We start from the raw sequence: 18,840 nt of genomic DNA, 5'->3' as shown, positions 1-18,840 counted from the left end.
ATACTATGAACTACATGTCTTTTTATTAATCTGACAGAAGTACTTAGTGAATGTTAGAAAATGGAATGAACCGGAGTGGAATAGAAATGGAATGAAAGAAAAGGGGAGGGAACTGGGGTAAGTAACTGGCTGGCCTGGAATTTCCAGTCCCAGAGCGCCTTGTCTTTCCAGCCAATTCCATGAGGCTTCAGCTCACCTCTTCCAGTCTCTGTCATTGGAGTGGTTTGAGAATGTCAGGAACAGTGTGTGGCTCTGCCTCCTGTCTTAAGGCAGAGACTCCTGTTGGGGCTCAGCAGCCATTCAGCGAATATCTGTGGAAAGCGATGAACTGTTCAGTCAAAGGGCTTCTTTTCCATGTAAGAAGCTGTCTCTGACTTTCTCTCAGTCTCCACAAATGGCCCAGAGTGTCATAAGCACAGACTATTCATGGAATTCTTTCTGAAAAATAAAAGCTGGGGAACATATTGGAAGGGGAGATAAGATAGAATACAAAACTCTTAAGAAATAGAGCAAATAGTGACAGGATTTTCCAGCTCAAATCAGGTTAGAGCTGCTCAAAATTTAAATGTCTTTAAAAATAGTAATAATAATCACTATAACAATAACATTTACTGAGTACTTACTGTATGCTAAGCACTATGCAGAGTTCTTTGGCTGTAGCATCCTGGCTAATCCTTACAAAAACCCTATAAGATAGTCACTACTGTGGTCCCCATTTTCCAGATAAGAAAACTGAGGCTTAGAGAGGTCAGTCTACTTGTTCAAAGTCGGACAGACAAAGTGGAAGAGCTGGGGTTAGAAGCCAAGCTACTCTGATGACGTGGTGTCAAAAATTTTTTTAATTGAAGTATAGTTGATGCACAATGTTGTGTTAGTTTCCAGTGTACAGCAAAGTGATTCAGTTACACACACACACACACACACACACACACACATTCCTTCTCAGATTCTTTTCCATCATAGATTATTACAAGATGTTGAGTGTAGTTCCCTGTGCTATCCTGTAGGTCCTTGTTTTTTTATCTATCTTACATACACATAGTGGTGTGTGTCTGTTAATCACAAACTCCTCATTTATCCTTCTCTCTCCCCACCATTTCCCTTTGGTAACCATAAGTTTGTTTTCTACACCTGTGAGCCTGTTTTTGTTTTGTAAAAAAGTTCATTTGTATCATATTTTAGATTCTACATATAAGTGATATCATATGATATTTTTCCTTCTCTGTCTAACTTATTTCACTTAGTAATGATAATCTCTAGGTCCATCCATGTTGCAGCAAATGTCATGATGGCATTCTTTTTTTGTGGCCAACTAATACTCCATTGTGTGTATATACCACATCTTCTTTATCTGTTCATCTGGCGGTGGATGGTGAGCAGATGTTAATCACTATACTTAATCACAACACATTTTAATTACATTTCAAATAAGACCAGGTGGGAGACAGGCATAGTTCAACTGTTGAGTGAGGCATATCCTCTTCAGTTTCTGTTTCTCAAGAGGGGCTGCTGAGTCGTCCTGCAAAATGAGTCCTTGAGAATTTGTATTCATTCCTTCCCTTCATTCTCATTCATGCTTGGGTTTCTGAGACAACTACCCAGTCTCCCTACACTGCCCCACCCCAAGCTCATGGCCAGTCTTTGGGTCCATTAGATTTCCAAGCCTAGCTGTAGGGCTTGGGGGCCTCAGACTGAAACAGCTGCCCCTGTGAGCCAAGGTTAAGGCTGCAGATGGAAAGCCTGGTCATTAGTGAGGCTAAAGAGAAATGTAAGTACATTGCTGGAGTTGTGTTAAGATTTACTAGTCCATTCCCATCACTTTTTACTTCTTCCACTTTCATCCCTGTCAACAGCCATTGGTTAGTGATTGTTTTCAACTGAGGATGGCAGACTCAATCCACTAATGGCAGAACTGGGAGGAAAGTGGGATCTGCTACACTGAGCCATCATCCCAGCCACTTAGACAAGGAAATTGTTTTTCAGGGTTTTACACTGCCATTTCTGTTCACCCTTTAATGAATGTTTTCTGTCCATAAATGAAGCAGAGATGGAAGAGGAAGTGAATAAGTGCTAACATAAATTGCAGTAGGTCAACCACAAATACAGGCTTTCAAAAAATAGTTTTTTTTTTAAGTCTAGGTTAAGGTGCTTGCTGATTCCTAAAGTACTCCCTGGGTTTGATTAGCATGCCAGATGCATCAAAAATTGCTATTTCAAACCTTTATTTTGTAATTCGTGCACCAGGGTAGAAGGTCTCTTTTCAGACAAAAGATAATGATCAGAATATAATGCGTGCTTTTCACAATTATCTGTCTCTTACTGACTCACCAGTTACATGGTAGGTAATGGATACTGAAATTGAAATAAACAGGCTATGAAAAGTGATGGTTGACTTTTACTTTTTGCTTTTGGGCACATGAATTTCTTTTTAGGTGTGATTCATATCCACAAGGAAAAATTGGCAAATGGTGGGAGAAAGACTTTTCTTGCTCAGACTGTATTTGTGTAAGTAACAGCTGCATGGGCTTTAGCATCTATACCTCAGGTATTTTCTGTTATCCTGAACCATATCCCGGAGCTGGAATGATCGTGTGGTTAGGCTGACCATTTTCCCACATGCTTTGTGTGCCCTGTTGCTTTGCAGCTCGGCTTTGGATCGTTCCTTGGAATCATCGGCTCAAACCTTGTGGAGAACAAGCGGCAGATGGTAAGTTTTCATCGCCGTAAAATCAAATTCTTCATCTGAAAAAGCTCAACATTTCTATGGATAACACATTTCTTAAAGTTGCCCAAATGGGGCCACAAAAGAAACGGCTACTTGGACTTTTCTGCTAAGCCTCCAGGGAACTTGGCTTAAAGTGATCTTGCGACATGGAACTGGTTCTCACCTTGCCAGACGCTCCCTCAGTGACCTGGCTCGTCTCCCCTAAGTCACAGGTGTAAAATAATCTGTATCTTGCTTGCCCTTTGCTTTCCTCCTCACTTTCAAAGGAGTGCGCCAGCCTATCCAGTCGGGCTATTGTCCTCACCAACAATGCCTTTGCTCCTGTGATTTCCGCTGCCACAGCCCCGGCTTCCCAGCCACCCTCACACCTTCCTCTCTGATGCATAATCTTTGGGGGGAATTTTCGCAGAGGGTTCCTGCCTTTTAGGCAATTCCAATCTAGGGAAATTTAATTAACAGAACAAATATATTGAGGGCACAGGAAGGCAAGATCAAACTATGAAGCCTTCCCTTTAGTTCAAGCCTAAGTATGTGGTAAGGTTGAGAAGAAGGGTAAGCATGTAACAGGAGGTGAAACTTCCCAAGTTCTACGTCCTCATGGGGGCCCACAAGGGCCAGCTGTTATATTTTCCTGCTTCAGCCTGAGAAGGCTTCCTAGAGGGCAAGAGAAAAAAAGTATAGACCCAACTGCAAGCATATTACAGTTTTATGGGCTTGTAAATCAAGATGCCTGGTGAGTGGTCAGATGGTGGACTGATTAGCTCCCCTGGTACAAGTCTCTGTGGCATCTAGACTTAGATAATGGGGTCTATTTAACAGCAAGTTTAATCAGATAACGTAATAGCTCCAGGGACAGAGAACTCTAACCATATGTTCTCCCCCAGCAATGTGGGGAATCACCCTCGGGGGAGTTCTAATGGTTCTCTTCTTCCATTTCACCTGGGTTCTCCCGCTGCCAGTTGTGTTTGCACTTTGGGTTTAAATTATTCAAAATAACAGGGGAGTTCTAATTGTAGAGCTGATCATAGCACAGCTAATAATGCCAATTTCATGACATCTTTCATCCATTATTTACCAATTCTCTGTAGCACTGTGAAGTGAGATTTATGGGGCGAGGTTTCTGAACAGCGCCCAAAGGGCATTAAGTCTTTCTTCCCAGCCTGTTGAGATGGGAGAACCTTAGGGTGGCTTTGACTTTGATTTCCTCCTTCTCCCTTCCTGGAGAGCAGCTTAATGCCACGTAATTCCCCCCCTTTCCCTCACAAACACCTCAAGGAGGGTGTTTGAGGGTCAACAGGGACAGAGGCTCAAGCAGCACCTGTCCCTGCCCTTGGAAACACCTTGAAACACCTACCCCTACATTGGATTGGAGTATCACCCTTGTAATGGAAGACAATTATGAAATTTTCTGTTATCTAACATGATCAGAGAATAAGGTTCCAGCAAACATTTTTTCTTACTTGAAAATGTTCATATATACCACACAGTTTCGGAGACTTCAACCCTTGTAAAGTGTCTTTGACACCTAAGCTTTAATAAGTTGAGTGTTGTCTTTCTTCAGCGTTGCCAGGCCATGAAGGCTTGTGAGGGGCCTTAGAATCACCCCTGTCTTCATCCGTGCCCACCGTGAGGGGTCGGGAAGAACAGTGGACTAGGAGTGGGCGGGGACAGGCTCTTCTCTAGACTGGATGATGATGCTGTGCATGCTGCCTCCCCTCTCTGAGCCTCCAATTCCACAATAAGTAAAATAGGGAGTTGGACTACATAATGTCAAAAGCCCAACATTTTTCTGAGTCTGAGAACAGAAGAGCCACGCAGTCTGATTCCTCAGCCTCCTCTTCCTTTGTTGCTCCCACTCATGGAGTGAATTTCTTAGCTTGCCCTCAAAATGTGAGATGCGCTTTGGCCGCCCTTCTATGCACCCCACTCCCCAGCTCCCACTGATCCCGTGGGACTGAAAAGAGCATCCCTGCGAGGTGGCAGCCAGAGTTCTATTTGGCTGCTGGTCTCTCAGGGATCGCCTGGTCTCTGGAAGCGGTGAGAGTGGAAGGCTAACAGACACTTTTGCTTTGTACCCCCGCAGCTGGTGGCTTCTATCGTCTTTATCAGCTTTGGTGTGATTGCGGCCTTTTGTTGCGCCATAGTTGATGGGGTCTTTGCTGCCAGACACATCGTGAGTATTTTTAGTCCTGGATTAAAGTAAATGTGCAATACGATGAGGCTGTATCGAGTGTGTGTGTGCTGGGTGTGTGCTCAGTGCTGTGAGGGGTACAGAAGAGGGAGAGGGCGGTATCCCTGCCTCAAGGGGCTGACATCAAGGTGACGACATCCCAGGAAACACACAGGCATGTAGAGAACTGGGTCTAAGCTGAGGGGTCTAAGCTCTAATTGGTTTATCTTGGACTCGCGGTCAGGGCAGGCTTCCCAGTGGTGGAGAGGCTGGAGCTAAGCCTTGTTTGACATGTGGGCAAGATTTGGAAACTTCAAAAACAAGGACATTGGGGCCAGGAGACTGGCCTGGAATTTGTGTCGGGAGTGAGGAGGTGTGGAGAGAGCAGCAAGAAGCCACATGACTTCCTGAGAGCCTCGAAGGTGGCAGAAGTGACCTCCCTCCCCTTCAACAGCAAGACAAGAGCTTGAGGACACACACATTTCCGCGGATACCTGAACTTTGCTGCCCCTATAGCAGAGGTTGGAGAGGAGCCCTCTGATTGGGGTCTGGAGAAAGCCCCAGATCTACAAGGCTCCAATCAGAGCCCTGTCCTGGAGTTTAGGTGCCAAATGCTCCCTTCTCTGGAGAAGTCGTGCCTCAAGAAAGGCCGTTTTACTCCTGAAACCCACACCTATGCTCTTTCCCCAGGGAAGCCTGGGATTTGGGTCCTTCCCACGGGGCTGTTTCCAAGCCCTCGCCCTGCTTCTGGCACTTTCCATTTCATAGAATTCCAGAAATCTGGCCGAGGACCACCTTCTCCATTGGGCTCAATAGACACAGTCCCTACGACCCTGGACTTTCAGGGTCCCCTAAAAATATTATAGTTTCTTTTCAAATCAGAAGAAAAATGATGAACTTTCTTGCCAGAAAAACAGGCTTTCACAAATATAAATTTACTTGTCTTTATATCAATGCAGTCATAAGTTATAATTAAAATAAATAAAGCATAACTTTCAATATTATTTAATGGAGGAAGGGAGGAGTTCATAAAAGCAACAGTCCCAGGGAAGTGATACTGTAGCCCTGATCTGGCCCCTACACCAAAATCACAGCAACTTACTGGGACCCTGCAATAAACTCAGATGCTCATTTTTTCCACAACTGAACCAACACTGAAAATGAAAACAGCCTGTGAACCAGTTGGAATTATGTGTTTTCTAAAACAATTGAATTAGAACAAAATTGTAATATCAGAACATTCTATGGATCAATGATGCTTTATTCCATTTCTGTCATTGGCTAACAGGGCAGGTCACCCTGAAGTCATTTATGGGTATCATTGGATCCAGAGAAGGATGATTTGCAAGATGATTATTTCAGTTCCAACTTGTTCTAAGATTCTCCTCCCAGACATAAGAGTCAGTCTCTCATTTGTCAAGATGAGAGGAACTCATATGGTCACTGCTGACATCTCAGGAGATAATTTCTGGGCGGGGCAGGGGTTGGGGGAAAGTAAGGGGTGGGAGAGAGAAGCCTTTTGCCCAGTCTTCTTTTGGGGCTGGAAATATGTAGGCTCCTATATCAGACCCATCCTTTTGATTTTAGCTGAGAGCAGCCATCTTTTTCTTCTTAAAAAGGTGAATGACACAACAGGTACCATCCACAATCCTACCACCCTAACATAGCAATTCTTATCATTTTTGCATATTACCCTCTGAGTATATACCTACTTTTGTAGTCTGCTTGCATTCATAGTATGTGTGCTATTTTGTTTCAACAGAAGCCATCTTATTAACAATAATTCCTTTTTTTTGTGTAGTAAATTTAGTGGTTCAGTGTGCCTTGACATCTATTATCTCATTTGAGACCCACAGCAATCCTGTGGGATATGTAGGGCAGGCGTTATTATTTCCATTTGACAAGCACTCCTCACTCGGAGGCTGTCTCCATGGCAACATAGGCCTAGTGGCCAAGAAGCCTGCAGTAGATTTTGATGGCATCATGAGCTAAAATGGCTTTCTCTTTTCCCTCCTCCCCCCACTCCTAATTTTTCTTAAAATAGCTTTATTGAGATAGAGTTCACATCCCATATAATTTACCCATCTGAAGAATATAATTCAGTGAGCTTTAGTACACTCACAGTTATGTGCAAACTATCACCACATCAATTTTAGAAAATTTTCATCATCCCTTAAACAACCCCATACCCTTTAGTTGTCACTTCCCTAATCCCCCTATTCCCCCAAGTCCTAGGCAATCACTAATTTACTTTCTTTTTCTATAGATTTCCCTATATTAATTAACATTTCATATTAATGAAATCATATATGTGTTCTTTAGTGACCTGAATTCTTTTACTTAGTATAATGTTTTTCAGGTTCATCCACATTGTAGCATGTCTCAGTGCTTCATTTCTTTTTCCAGCCTAATAGTGTTCCATTGTATGGATATACCACATTTTGGTTATCCATTCACCAGTTGATGGACATTTGGGTTGTTTCCACCTTTTGGCTGTTATGAATAATGCTGCGATAAACATTTGTGCACAGATTTTTATGTGGACACATGTTTTCATTTTCTTTGAGTATATGCCTATGATTGGAATTATTGGGTCATGTGATGATTATGTTTAACCTTTTGATGAACTGCGAATGGTGGCTGCACCATTTTATGGTCCCACTGGAAGTGGATGAGTTTGCCAATCTCTCCACGTCCTGCCAATTCCTGTTATTATTTGACTTTTTAATTCTAGCCATCCTAGTAGGTATGAATTGGTTTCTCATTGTGGTTTTGATTTGCATTTCCTTAACTCCTAAACTCTACTCCTAAACTCCTGAGGTTTTTGATCACTGGCATCAGTCAAAGGCAAAGGGAGAAAAATCCAAATTATATTTACTGGAAGTTTCTTCTAGTCTTTGACTCTAGGCTCTTTGTACTTCCTGCCGTTAGTGGCCTGTGATGGAGCTTTGGATTTAGGGGTTTAGAGTAAGGCTGGATAAGTCTTTGAGAAAACCTTTCTGCCTATACTGTCCCTGTCCTAAGATATCTGCCAGTCCTCACTGACACCAGCTTCCCCTCAAAACTTACCTTCTGACCCATCCCTCTAAATGTGTCTCATTCCTTCTCTCTCTTGTCCTCTATTTCCTTCCTTCCTCCTCCCCTAATGTAGCCATTCACTAGCTGGAAAAGTCACTTTACCTTCTGGTGCCAGTGTCTCCTCTTCCAGAGGGATGTAACAGTAACCTGGTTGCCTTTCAGGGTTTAATATGAGGACGATGGGAAATAACAGGTGTGAACGCACCTAGAGAGGGCAGGGCATAGTGCACACAACACTCAGTGGAAAGAAGTCTCCTCCCCCACCCCAAGAGTTGCTAGGCCTTCAGATGTAGAAAGCTGCCACGCCCTCGCTGAGTGGCCTTTTCTTACCTCCCAATCCTGTAGGCTTGTTCCTACCCAGGTGGTCTCAGTGTAGGAGAGCAGCCAGAGGCAGCACATGGGTGGCCATCACACGTGTCTGTCTTCATTTAGGGCAGTTGGTGGCTGAGTGCTCTTTGCAGAACCAGGAGATCACGAGGGCTATGACCAGCACATCAAGCCTCCCTTTATGTGTGATAATAATGACGCCTGCCATTGCCCCAAAACGGGAAATAAACCCTCCAGGTGTGAACATGAGAACTTGTTTCCAGCCGGACTCCAGGCTAAGCCCACTGGACAATGTACTTTCAGAACATGGAGCAGTTAGGAGGTTCATGTAGAAGCAGCTGATGGAAGGTCCTAGGTCCGTGATGGGGCAGCAGGCTGGGAGGCAGGAGGCACTTGGGTGTCAGGTACAGGAGATGTGCAATCACATGGTAGACTCCCCCTGCCAGGGTGATTGAGCCAAACCCCTAAGGTCAGTTTGCATAAACCACTTGTCCTGTCCTAACTGCTTTTGGCTGAAGCCCCCTGTCACTCAGGGGATGATTAGTTCTTTAGTGTCCCCCTGAAACTGGGCAGCATCCCCGCCCACAGACTTTCATGCAACACCGGATTGTGTCCGTCTGTTCAACCCCAGCCCCCGTGCCTGAGAGCTCCATCACCAGGCAGCTGGCCAAACCAGCAGGGTAAGTCAACTGTCCTTGAGCCCCATGTTAGTTTTCTGGGCTGTAGCAGTATTTCCGGAGTTCACTGTCTTTATCTAATCTGCCTAGTTGGATGAAAAAGGTTCATAGTTCAATTGAGTTAAAACCTACAACAGTCTCAGTGGCTGCCCATCCCCTTGGGGCTTGCTTCCTGAGTTCTTCCTTCTGGAAAAGCTGTGGCAGTGACAGCAGGGAGTACGTGTCAGCCAGCCCTGTTCCTGTCCCCAGGTGATAATGAGACCTCATTATTGGAGCTTCCCTCCCTCCGTTCGGGAGTGTGATGTTGCAATAACCTGGAGTTTTGACTCTTGTTCCCTGGGGATTCTTTGCAAAAAAACAAAAACTAGAAATAAAAGAAAACTAGAACAGAAATTTCAAGAAACCCATTTCTTCTCTTTTTTGATTGAAGTATAGTTGATTTACAATGTTGTGTTAGTTTCTGGTGTACAGCTTAGTGATTCAGTTATATATATATGTATTCTTTTTTGTATGGGTTATTACAATATATTGAGTATAGTTCTCTGTGCTATTCAGTAGGACTTTATCTGTTTTATATATAGGAGTTTGTATCCACTAATCCCAAACTCCTAATTTATCCCTTTCCCCCTTTCCCCTTTGGTAACTGTAAGTTTGTTTTCTATGTCTATGAGTCTCTTTCTGTTTTGTAAATAAGTTCATTTGTATCATTTTTTAAAGATTCCACATATGAGTGATATCATACGATATTTGTCTTTCTCTGTCTGACTTACTTGACTTAGTATGATAATCTTTAGGTCTGTCCATGTTGCTACAAATGGCATTATTTCATTATTTTTATGGCTGAGTAGTATTCCGTTATGTATATATACCACATCTTCTTTATCCAATCATCTGTGGATGGACATTGAGTTTGCTTCCATTTCTCAGCTATTGTAAATAGTGCTACTGTGAACATTAGGGTGCATGTATCTTTTCCAATTAGAGTTTTCCCCAGATATATGCCCAGGAGTGGGATTGCTAGGTCATATGGTACCTCTATTTTTAGTTTTTTAAGGAACCTTCATACTGTTCTCCATAGTGGCTGCACCAAATTACATTCCCACCAGAAGTGTAGGAGGGTTCTCTTTTCTCCACATCCTCTCCAGAATTTATTGCTTGTGGACTTTTTAATGATGATCATTCTGACCAGTCTGAGGTGATACCTCATTGTAGTTTTGATTTGCAGTTCTCTGATAATTAGCAATATTGAACATTTTTTTTCATGTGCCTATTGGCCATCTGTATGTCTTCTTTGGAAAAAGGTCTATTTAGGTCTTCTGCCCATTTTTTGATTGAATTTTTTTGGTCATTGTATGATTTGTTTATATATTCTGAAAATTTAGCCCTTGTCAGTCGCATTGTTTGCAAATATATTCTCCCAGTCTGAAGGTTGTCTTTTCATTTTGTTTATGGTTTCCTTTGCTGTGCAAAAGCTTATAAGTTTGATTTGGTCCTATTTGTTTACTTTTGGTTTTATTTCTATTGCCTTGGTAGACTGCCCTAGGAAAACATTGCTACAATTTATGTCAGAGAATGTTTTGCCTGTGTTCTCTTCTAGGAGATTTATGGTGTCCTGTCTCATGTTTAAGTCTTTAAGCCATATGAGTTTATTTTTGTGTATAGTGTGAGGGCGTGTTCCAACTTCACTGATTTCCATGTGGCTGTCCAGCTTTCCCAGCACCATTTGCTGAAGAGACTGTTTTTTCTCTGTTGTATATTCTTGATTCCTTTATTGAAGATTAATTAATTGTAGGTCTGTGGGTTTTATTTCTGGGCTCTTTATTCTGTTCCATTGATCCATATGTCTGTTTTTGTGCTAGTAACACACTGTTTTGATTACTGTAGCTTTTTTGTATTGTCTGAAGTCTGGGAGGGTGATGCCTCCAGCTTTGTTCTTTTTCCTAATTATTGCTTTGGCAATTCTGAGTCTTTTGTGATTCCATATAAATTTTAGGATATTTATTCTGATTCTGTGAAAAATGTCATGGTAATTTGATAGAGATCACATTAAATCTGTAGATTGCTTTGGGCACAGTGGCTATTTTAACAGTATTCATTCTTCCAATCTAAGAGCATGAGGTATCTTTCCATTTATTTAAATCATCTTTAATTTCCTTTATCAGTGTTTTTATAGTTCTCACCTCCTTGGTCAGGTTTATTCCTAAGTATTTTATTTTTTGATGTGATTTTTAAAGGAATGGTTTTTGTACTTTCCTTTTCTGATATTTTATTGTTAATGTATAGAAAATGCAATGGATTTCTGTACATTAATCTTATATCCTGCAACTTTGGTGAATTCATTTGTCAGTTCTAGTAGTTTTTGTGTGGATTCTTTAGGGTTTTCTATATATAGTATCATGTCATCCACATATAGTGACAATTTTACCTCTTTTCTTCCAGTTTGGATCCCTTTTATTTCTCTTTCTTGTCTGATTGCTGTGGCTAGGACTTCCAATGCTGTGCTGAATAGAAGTGGTGAGAGTGGGCAACCTTGTATTGTTCCAGATTTTAGTGGGAAGGCTTTTTGATGAACATAGATGAAAAAATTCAGTTTTTCACCTTTGAGTATTATGCTGGCTGTGAGTTTGTCATAAAGAACTTTTATTATGTTGAAATATGTTCCCTCTGTATCCACTTTGGTAAGAGTTTTTATCATGAATGGATGTTGAGTTTCACCAAATGCTTTTCCTGCATCTATTGACATGATCATGTGGTTTTTGTCTTTTCTTTTGTTGATGTGGTGTATCACATTGATTGATTAGCGTATGTTGAGCCATCCTTGTGACCCTGGGTTGAATCCAACTTGGTCACGGTATATGATCTCTTTTATGTGTTGTTGGATTTGGTTTGGTAATATTTTGTTAAGAATTTTTTCATCTATGTTCATCAAAGATATTGGCCTGCAATTTTCTTTTTTGGTAGTGTCTTTGGTTTTGTTATAAGGGTGATGGTGGCTTCATAGAATGACTTTGAATGTGTTCCCTCCTCTTCCATCTTTTGGAAGAGTTTGAGAAGGATTGGTATAAGTTCTTCTTTGTATGTTTTGTAGAATTCCGCAGTGAAGCCATCCAGTCCTGGACTTTTGTTTGCAGGGAGTATTTTTTTTTAATTAGATTCTGTTTCACTTCTAGTGATCAGTCTATTCAAATTACCTATTTCTTCTTGATTTAGTTTTGGTGGACTGCATGTTTCTATGTTGTCCCATTTTTTGGCATATAATTGTTCATAGTATTCTCTCTCTCTCTCTCTATTTTTGTATATCTGTGGTATCAGTTGCTATTTCTCCTCTTTCATTATTTTATTTATTTGGACACTCTCTTTTCTTCTTGGTGATCCTGGCCAGAGGTTTGTTGATTTTGTTTACTCTTTCAAAAAAGAAGCTCTTGGTTTTATTGATTTTTCTATTTTTTAATCTCTATTTTATTTATTTCCTCTCTGATCTTTATAATTTCTTTCCTTTTACTGACTTTAGGTTTTGTTTGTTCTTCTTTTTCTAATTCTTTTAGGTGGTAGATTAGGTTGTTCTTTTGAGATTTTTCTTGTTTTTTGAGGAAGGCCTGTATTGCTGTGAAATTCCCTCTTAAGACTGCTTTTGTTGCATCCCGTAGATTTTGTGTGGTTGTGTTTTCATTGTCATTTGTCTCAAGGTATTTTAAAATTCATTCTTTGATTTTATCATTGACCCATTGGTTTTTAGTAGCATGTTGTTTAGTCTCCATGTAATCATTTTTTTCTTGTTTCTCTCTCTGTGGTTGATTTCTAGTTTCATGCCATTGTGGTTAGAAAAGATGCTTGAAATAATTTCTATCCTCTTAAATTTGTTGAGGCTTGTTTTGTGTCCTTGTATGCAGTCTATCCTAGAGAATATTCCATGTGCACTTGAAAAGAATGTATATTCTGGGGTTTTTTTGGATATAGTGTCCTGAAAATATCAATTAAGGCTAACTGTTCTATTGTGTCATTTAGGATCTCTGTTGCTTTATTGATTTTCTGTCTGGAAGATCTGTCCATTGATGTTAGTGGGGTATTTATGTCTCCTACTATTAGTGTATTTCCATCAATTTCTCACTTTATGTCTGTTAGTATTTGTTTTATGTATTTACGTGCTCCTATATTGGGAACATGTATGTTAATGAGTATAATATCCTCTTCTTGTATTGATCTTTTATCATTACATAGTGTCCTTCTTTATCTTTCTTTACGTCCTTTGTTTTAAAGTCTATTTTGTCTGATATCAGTATTGCTAACCCCACTTTCTTGTCATTTTCATTTGCATGAAATATCTTTTTCCATCCCCTCACTTTCACTCTATGTGTGTCCTTTGCCCTGAAGTGGGTCTCTTGTAGGCAGCATATTGTAGCCTCTTGTTTTATTATCCAGTCTGCCACTGTATGTCTTTTTTTTTTTTTTGGAGGGTAGAGGTAATTAGGTTTATTTATTTATTTATTTTTAAATGGAGGTACTGGGGATTGAACCCAGGACCTCGTACATGCTAGGCATGCACTCTACCACTGAGCTATGCCCCTCCCAACTATATGTCTTTTGATTAGAGCATTTAGTACATTGACATTTAAAGTAATTATTGATAAGTATATATTGCCATTTTAAACCTTGTTTTCCAGTTGATTTTATATTTCTTCTTCATTCCTTTCTTTTTCTTTTTGTTTTTACTTTTGTGATTTGATGATTTTTCTTTTGTATTATGCTTGAGTTCTCTTCTTTTTGGTTTTTGTTACTCTATAGTATGCTTTTGATATGTAGTTACCCTGTTTTTCAAGTATGTTAACCCATTACTGTATCTACTTGCTTTAAACTGATAGTCATATAGGCTCAAACACATTCAGGAAAAAGAAAGAAGAAAAAAACCCTACATTTTCTTACTCCTCTCCCTCACATATTATTATTTGGATGTCCTCTTTTACATCTTTATGTTTATTCTTTTGCTGTTCATTGTAGTTATCATCACATTTCCAATTGTGATTTTCTCTATTCTGTAGATTATTGCTTCTTTTCTGTTTACAGAAGACCTTTCAATGTTTCTTTTAGGATAGGTTTAGTATTGCTTTATTCTTTTAGTTTTGGTTTGTCTGAGAAATTCTTTATCTCTCCTTCTATTCTAAATGATAATCTTGCTGGGTAGAGTATCCTAGGTTACAGGTTTTTCCCTTTTAGGACTTTGAATGTATCTTACCACTCCCCTCTGGCCTGTGAAGTTTCTACAGAGAAATCAGCTGATAGCCTGGGGGTTCCCTTGTAACTAACTGTTTTTCTCTTGCTGCCTTTAGAATCTTCTCTTTATCTTTAACTTTTGCCATTTTAATTATAATATGTCTTGGTATTGGTCTTTGGGGCTCATCTTGTTTGGGACCCCCTGTGTTTACTGTACATGGATATCTGTTTCCTTCTTTAGGTCTGGGAAGTTTTCAGGCATAATGTCTTCAAATACATTTTCAATCCCTTTTTCTCTTTCTTCTCTTTCTGGGACCCTGTTATGCATAGATCAGCACGCTTTATATTATCCCATAGGTCTTTTACCTTACTTTCTATTTTTTTCATTTGTTTTTCTGTCTGTTGTTCTGATTTGGTGATTTTCATTATTCTATCTTCCAGATCACTTATTCATTCTTCTGCATTATTTAATTTACTGTTTATTGCCTTTAGCTCGGCTTTCATCTCAGCAAATGAGTTTTCTAATTTTACTTGGCTCCTCTTTATAGTTTCTATCTCTTTATTACAATGATCTGCATTTCTATTGATAGCCTTTCTTAATTCCTTCAGTATTTTTATTATCTCCTTTTTGAACTTGTGATAGTAGACTGGAGAGGTCTCTTTCATTGTTTGTTCTTTAAGGAGATTTGTCTTGTTCTTTTAATTGGGAGTGGCTCCTTTGATTCTTCATTTTACTTATATTTCTGACTCTGAATTTAGGAGTAATAGTTATCTACTGTGATCTTGAAGGGTTGTTTTTTTCAAGTGGGAGCACCCCTGTGTAGACTGTGCACATCTAATATTTTTGCCATGAGGGCTGTTTTTAGTATGGATGCTTGACACATCTTTCTTCCATGTATGCTGGCTGTTATCCCCTTGATAGGGGGTGTGGTTGGTGTAGTGGTGACCAGAGCCTGCACTGGATGTTGAGTAGGGCCTCCTCTTGGCTCTGTGGTTGTCACAGCTCTGTCGGGGACAGGATCTGCTCCCCACTTGTTGGCATAGAAGCCCCCAGATCCATTTCTGAGCTGCAGTGTGAGGTATGTGGGACTGGAGCGCTTCCAATGGGAGAGGAGCCACTGAGTATTCCTCCACAGGAGCTGTCCACTGGGAAGTGCACTCTGTGATGTTGTCTGTCACCTGTTGTGTAGGCTCACAAAGTACACTGTTGTTGGCACTGCCCAAGGCCCTACCTCAGCCATGGGAATTAAAGTAGCCTGTCCGGGTGTCCCTCAGGTGCTATGCTCACAAAGTCACCAGTGCATATCCACTGAAGTCAGGCATCAGGGCTCACCATACTTGCATGTAGTCACGCAGTTGGATCCACTTTGGGAGCTACAGAGTCAGCCCAAATTCCAGCCCTGCCTCTGCATGTGTACCCACTGCTAACTCCAGACCTGCCCCAGCCATGCACCAGTAATCTGCTCAGATGTCCCACAAGGCACTGAGCTTACAAAGGCACCGGTGGCATAAATCCACCAAAGCCACCTGGGACACAGCTCAGATTTCAGCCCTGCTTCCGAAGTTACATGGCCCCTGGAAATAGACTCAGATTTCTGCCCTGCCTTAGCTTGGGAGCAACCTGTCAGCACTTGTGCTCTCCCAGAGCTCTTAGAGGCAGAGCTGTGCTGGCTGTGAGCACACTGAGAAGGGGGCTGCTATAGCAGGGTTCTGCTCCTCCCTTTGCATGCACACATTTACAGTGGGGCTTCTACGGTGGAGCAATGCTGGCTATGAGCATGCTGAGAAAGAGGCTGCTATGGCAGGGTACTGCTCCTCCCTTCATGTGCATGTCTTAACAATGGGGTTTCTATGGCAGAGCCACACCCCTGTAAGCATGCCAAGAAAGAGGCTGCTATGGCGAGGTCCCGCCCCTTCCTTCACTCAAGTTAACAATGGGGCTTTTTATAGCAGACCCAGGCTCCATTGCACACACTCCCAGTTGTGGCCCATACCACACTCCAGCCCAAGGAGCCCAGTCATCTCCCTGGGTCTGTCCTCTAAAGCTTGAATTTCAGCATCTAGCCCCAGCGTGTACCAGCAGATGTGCGTCTTGGGCTGAGGAGTGCAGCGAGGGGGCATGGACCCTCTGTGCTGGGCTCTCTCTGTTCTGCCTGCTGCAAACTGGCTGCTGCATTCTCCTTCGAGCCTCTGAAGCACCCTTTCTGTCCTGGCTGAACTCCCCACTGGTGAAGGAGCTTCCCAGGGTGAGGGAACCTTTCCTCTTTCACAGCTCTCTCCCAGGGGTACAGGTCCTGTATCAATTCTTTTTTCTTTTTTTGTCCTACCTGGTTATGTGGTGATCTTTTTTGTAGTTTTGATTGTATAAGATCTTCTGCAAGAGTTCAGTAGGTGTTCTGTGAGAATTGTTCCACATGTAGATGTATTTTTGAGTACTTGTAGGGGGAGGTGAGCTCCATGTCCTTCTCTTTCACCATCTTGATCCTGAGCCCATTCCTTGATAAATTTCTTAATTTCCCGTTAAACAAGTGGCCCAGTAGAAAGAAGTTATTAGAACATTTTTATCTGATCCTCACATTCTCAGGCTCCCTAGATGGGCAACTTTCAGAAATTAACCCACCCACTGTCTGCTCTTGGGGGGCGGTGTATGTGTGTGTGTGTGTGTGTATCCAAAAATTTTACTACAAATTAGAGCACCTGAGGCTTTACTTTCCAAAGCCAAAACCCACTTTGGTTTGGTGTTTCACTTTCTAGGATCTGAAGCCACTCTATGCCAACCGGTGCCACTATGTCCCCAAGACATCCCAGAAGGAAGCTGAGGAGGTAAGAGCCAGAATGAGGCTGCATGTCTTACCTCTTGGGAAAGTTTCTGTTCTGCCTGGAAACCCCTTCCTTTAACTCCTTTACTCAGGCCTACACCTTGTTGTGAGGTTTCTTTAGTTGATTTGTTCAGTGGGTCAGAGCACAGTGCTAATGGGGCTATGGTCATAGGTTAGAGCATCAGGAGGCCTAATCAGATTTACTTTGTTCTGTGGCCACAGGCTGCCCCTCTGACCCTAGCAGGCATCCTCTCAGTGTGTGGCTTTGATCCCACGAAGGACAGATGAGAGTACAGAGGCCACAGGGCAGGCCCCTCCCCCATTGCTGTGGCTGATGGTTCAGCTGCCTGGACTCTATGTCCAGCTGGAAGAGAAGCAGGAGCCCCACCAAGGCCCCAGGCCTGGACCAGGGAGGCAGAGCCTGAGTCCCACATTCAGGAGGTGTCAGGAAGCCAAATGAGGGTAATTGAGAAGCCTGGTCCACTTTGACACTCTGGGGAGACCTGGACTGCTGGTCTGGCCCCTCTGATGACACCTCCAAGAGGCCAGTCTCATAATGCTTGCAGGGACACACACAAGGTGCGTCTCTCCTGCCCTGCACAGCTCTTCTTGCATTCCATGTGGCCTCACACAGAACTTGAGGCAGTGGGTGGTGAGGTAAAGCTCGACTCCAGGTCATTTTTGGGCAGCTTTCATTTCAGTTCACAATCTTCCTTCCCCATCCCAGAGACACATTTAATATGAAACTCTACCATGTGCTTCTAGGAACCTCAACCATTTGGTACTCTATTAACCTCAAATTGAAAGTCAACCTCCCCCTCACCCCCAAGAATAGTTAGAAAAATGGTAACTTTGTGATTGGGAGAAAAGGGAGACAAGTGGATGTAAAATGGCAATCACATTGCCCAAGTTCAGGGGAAGCCATTCTCCATAAAATACAGTGTGAGCAGTGCCCTTGGAGTCAGGCAAAGCGGTGGCCCTGCTCCAAAGGCATTGGGGAAAATACTTCAATTACAGCTCTTCTATCAACTTGTTCCATTTTCCTTCCCCAGTCACCAATTTACCATTTTTCGAACTATTCTTGGGTTAGGAGGGAGGAGCAGAAGTGTGTATGTGCCAACAGCATACCAGAAAGGCATGAGCTTTTGTATGAAGGACCCAATATAGAAAAATGTGCCCATTTACCACCAATATTCTCTATAACACAGCAAAACAAATTTACAAACACTCCATTGCATCTGTATGGGAGTCTGGGAAAGCCTGGAAAATTTCTCACAAGCAAGAGACAGTAAATGGAAATTACTTTTTAATTTTTTTTGCAAACTCAAGATGTATAAAATGTCATTACTATTTTCTTGATTTCATTGTGATCACTTTCTTGTGTTAACTTGGTGACTGTACAGATGTTAATAATGACTTCCACAGGTTTGCTTGTAACCCTGGTCCCCCTAACCCTATTTTTCCTATATAAGGTCATAAGTTCCTCAACCAAAAATTCTCCTTCCGCGAGGGTTATGAGGAACCTTACCCAGGCAGCTAGAGAGGTACTATTGTACTTCAGAGTGCATGTGATGGCCCCTCTGTCTTCCCTCCCATCTGATCCCCATCCCTCCTCTACCCTGATTTTCCTTCCGCTCATATCTTCATTTCCTACTGTCCACTTGTTCTTCTGTCTGTCCTTCCATCTGTCCTTCCTCCTCTCCATCTCCATCCTTCAGGGATGGGGCACTGAGGGCTGTGGCTGTGGCTGGACACGAGCCCAGCTACACAGTAACTTACCTCACACACAGGTTCAGCCAGCCACCGACCCAGCCCCATCCCTCGTGTTCATTTCAC

The 18,840-nt window shown here is 42.1% G+C and overlaps 1 protein-coding gene across 2 annotated transcripts in view; it reads left to right on the top strand.

Moving 5' to 3' along the window:
* TMEM255A (transmembrane protein 255A) overlaps positions 1–18,840 on the top strand; it is a 56,848-nt gene that overhangs the window by 12,952 nt on the left and 25,056 nt on the right. The window contains exons 3-6 of one of the 2 annotated variants that reach the window (XM_072955565.1): positions 2,645–2,707; positions 4,809–4,898; positions 16,940–17,008; positions 18,477–18,548. In XM_072955565.1, coding sequence (XP_072811666.1) covers positions 2,645–2,707; positions 4,809–4,898; positions 16,940–17,008; positions 18,477–18,548 — 294 coding nt within the window. The remainder of the gene's footprint in view (positions 1–2,644; positions 2,708–4,808; positions 4,899–16,939; positions 17,009–18,476; positions 18,549–18,840) is intronic. The other variant, XM_006215890.4, reaches the window with a different exon arrangement.

Source organism: Vicugna pacos, chromosome X (genome assembly GCF_048564905.1).
Source record: "Vicugna pacos chromosome X, VicPac4, whole genome shotgun sequence".
NCBI classification, from domain to species: domain Eukaryota; kingdom Metazoa; phylum Chordata; class Mammalia; order Artiodactyla; family Camelidae; genus Vicugna; species Vicugna pacos.
Note: the sequence above shows the minus strand (reverse complement) of the source record. Positions and strands in the feature narration are given on the sequence as shown.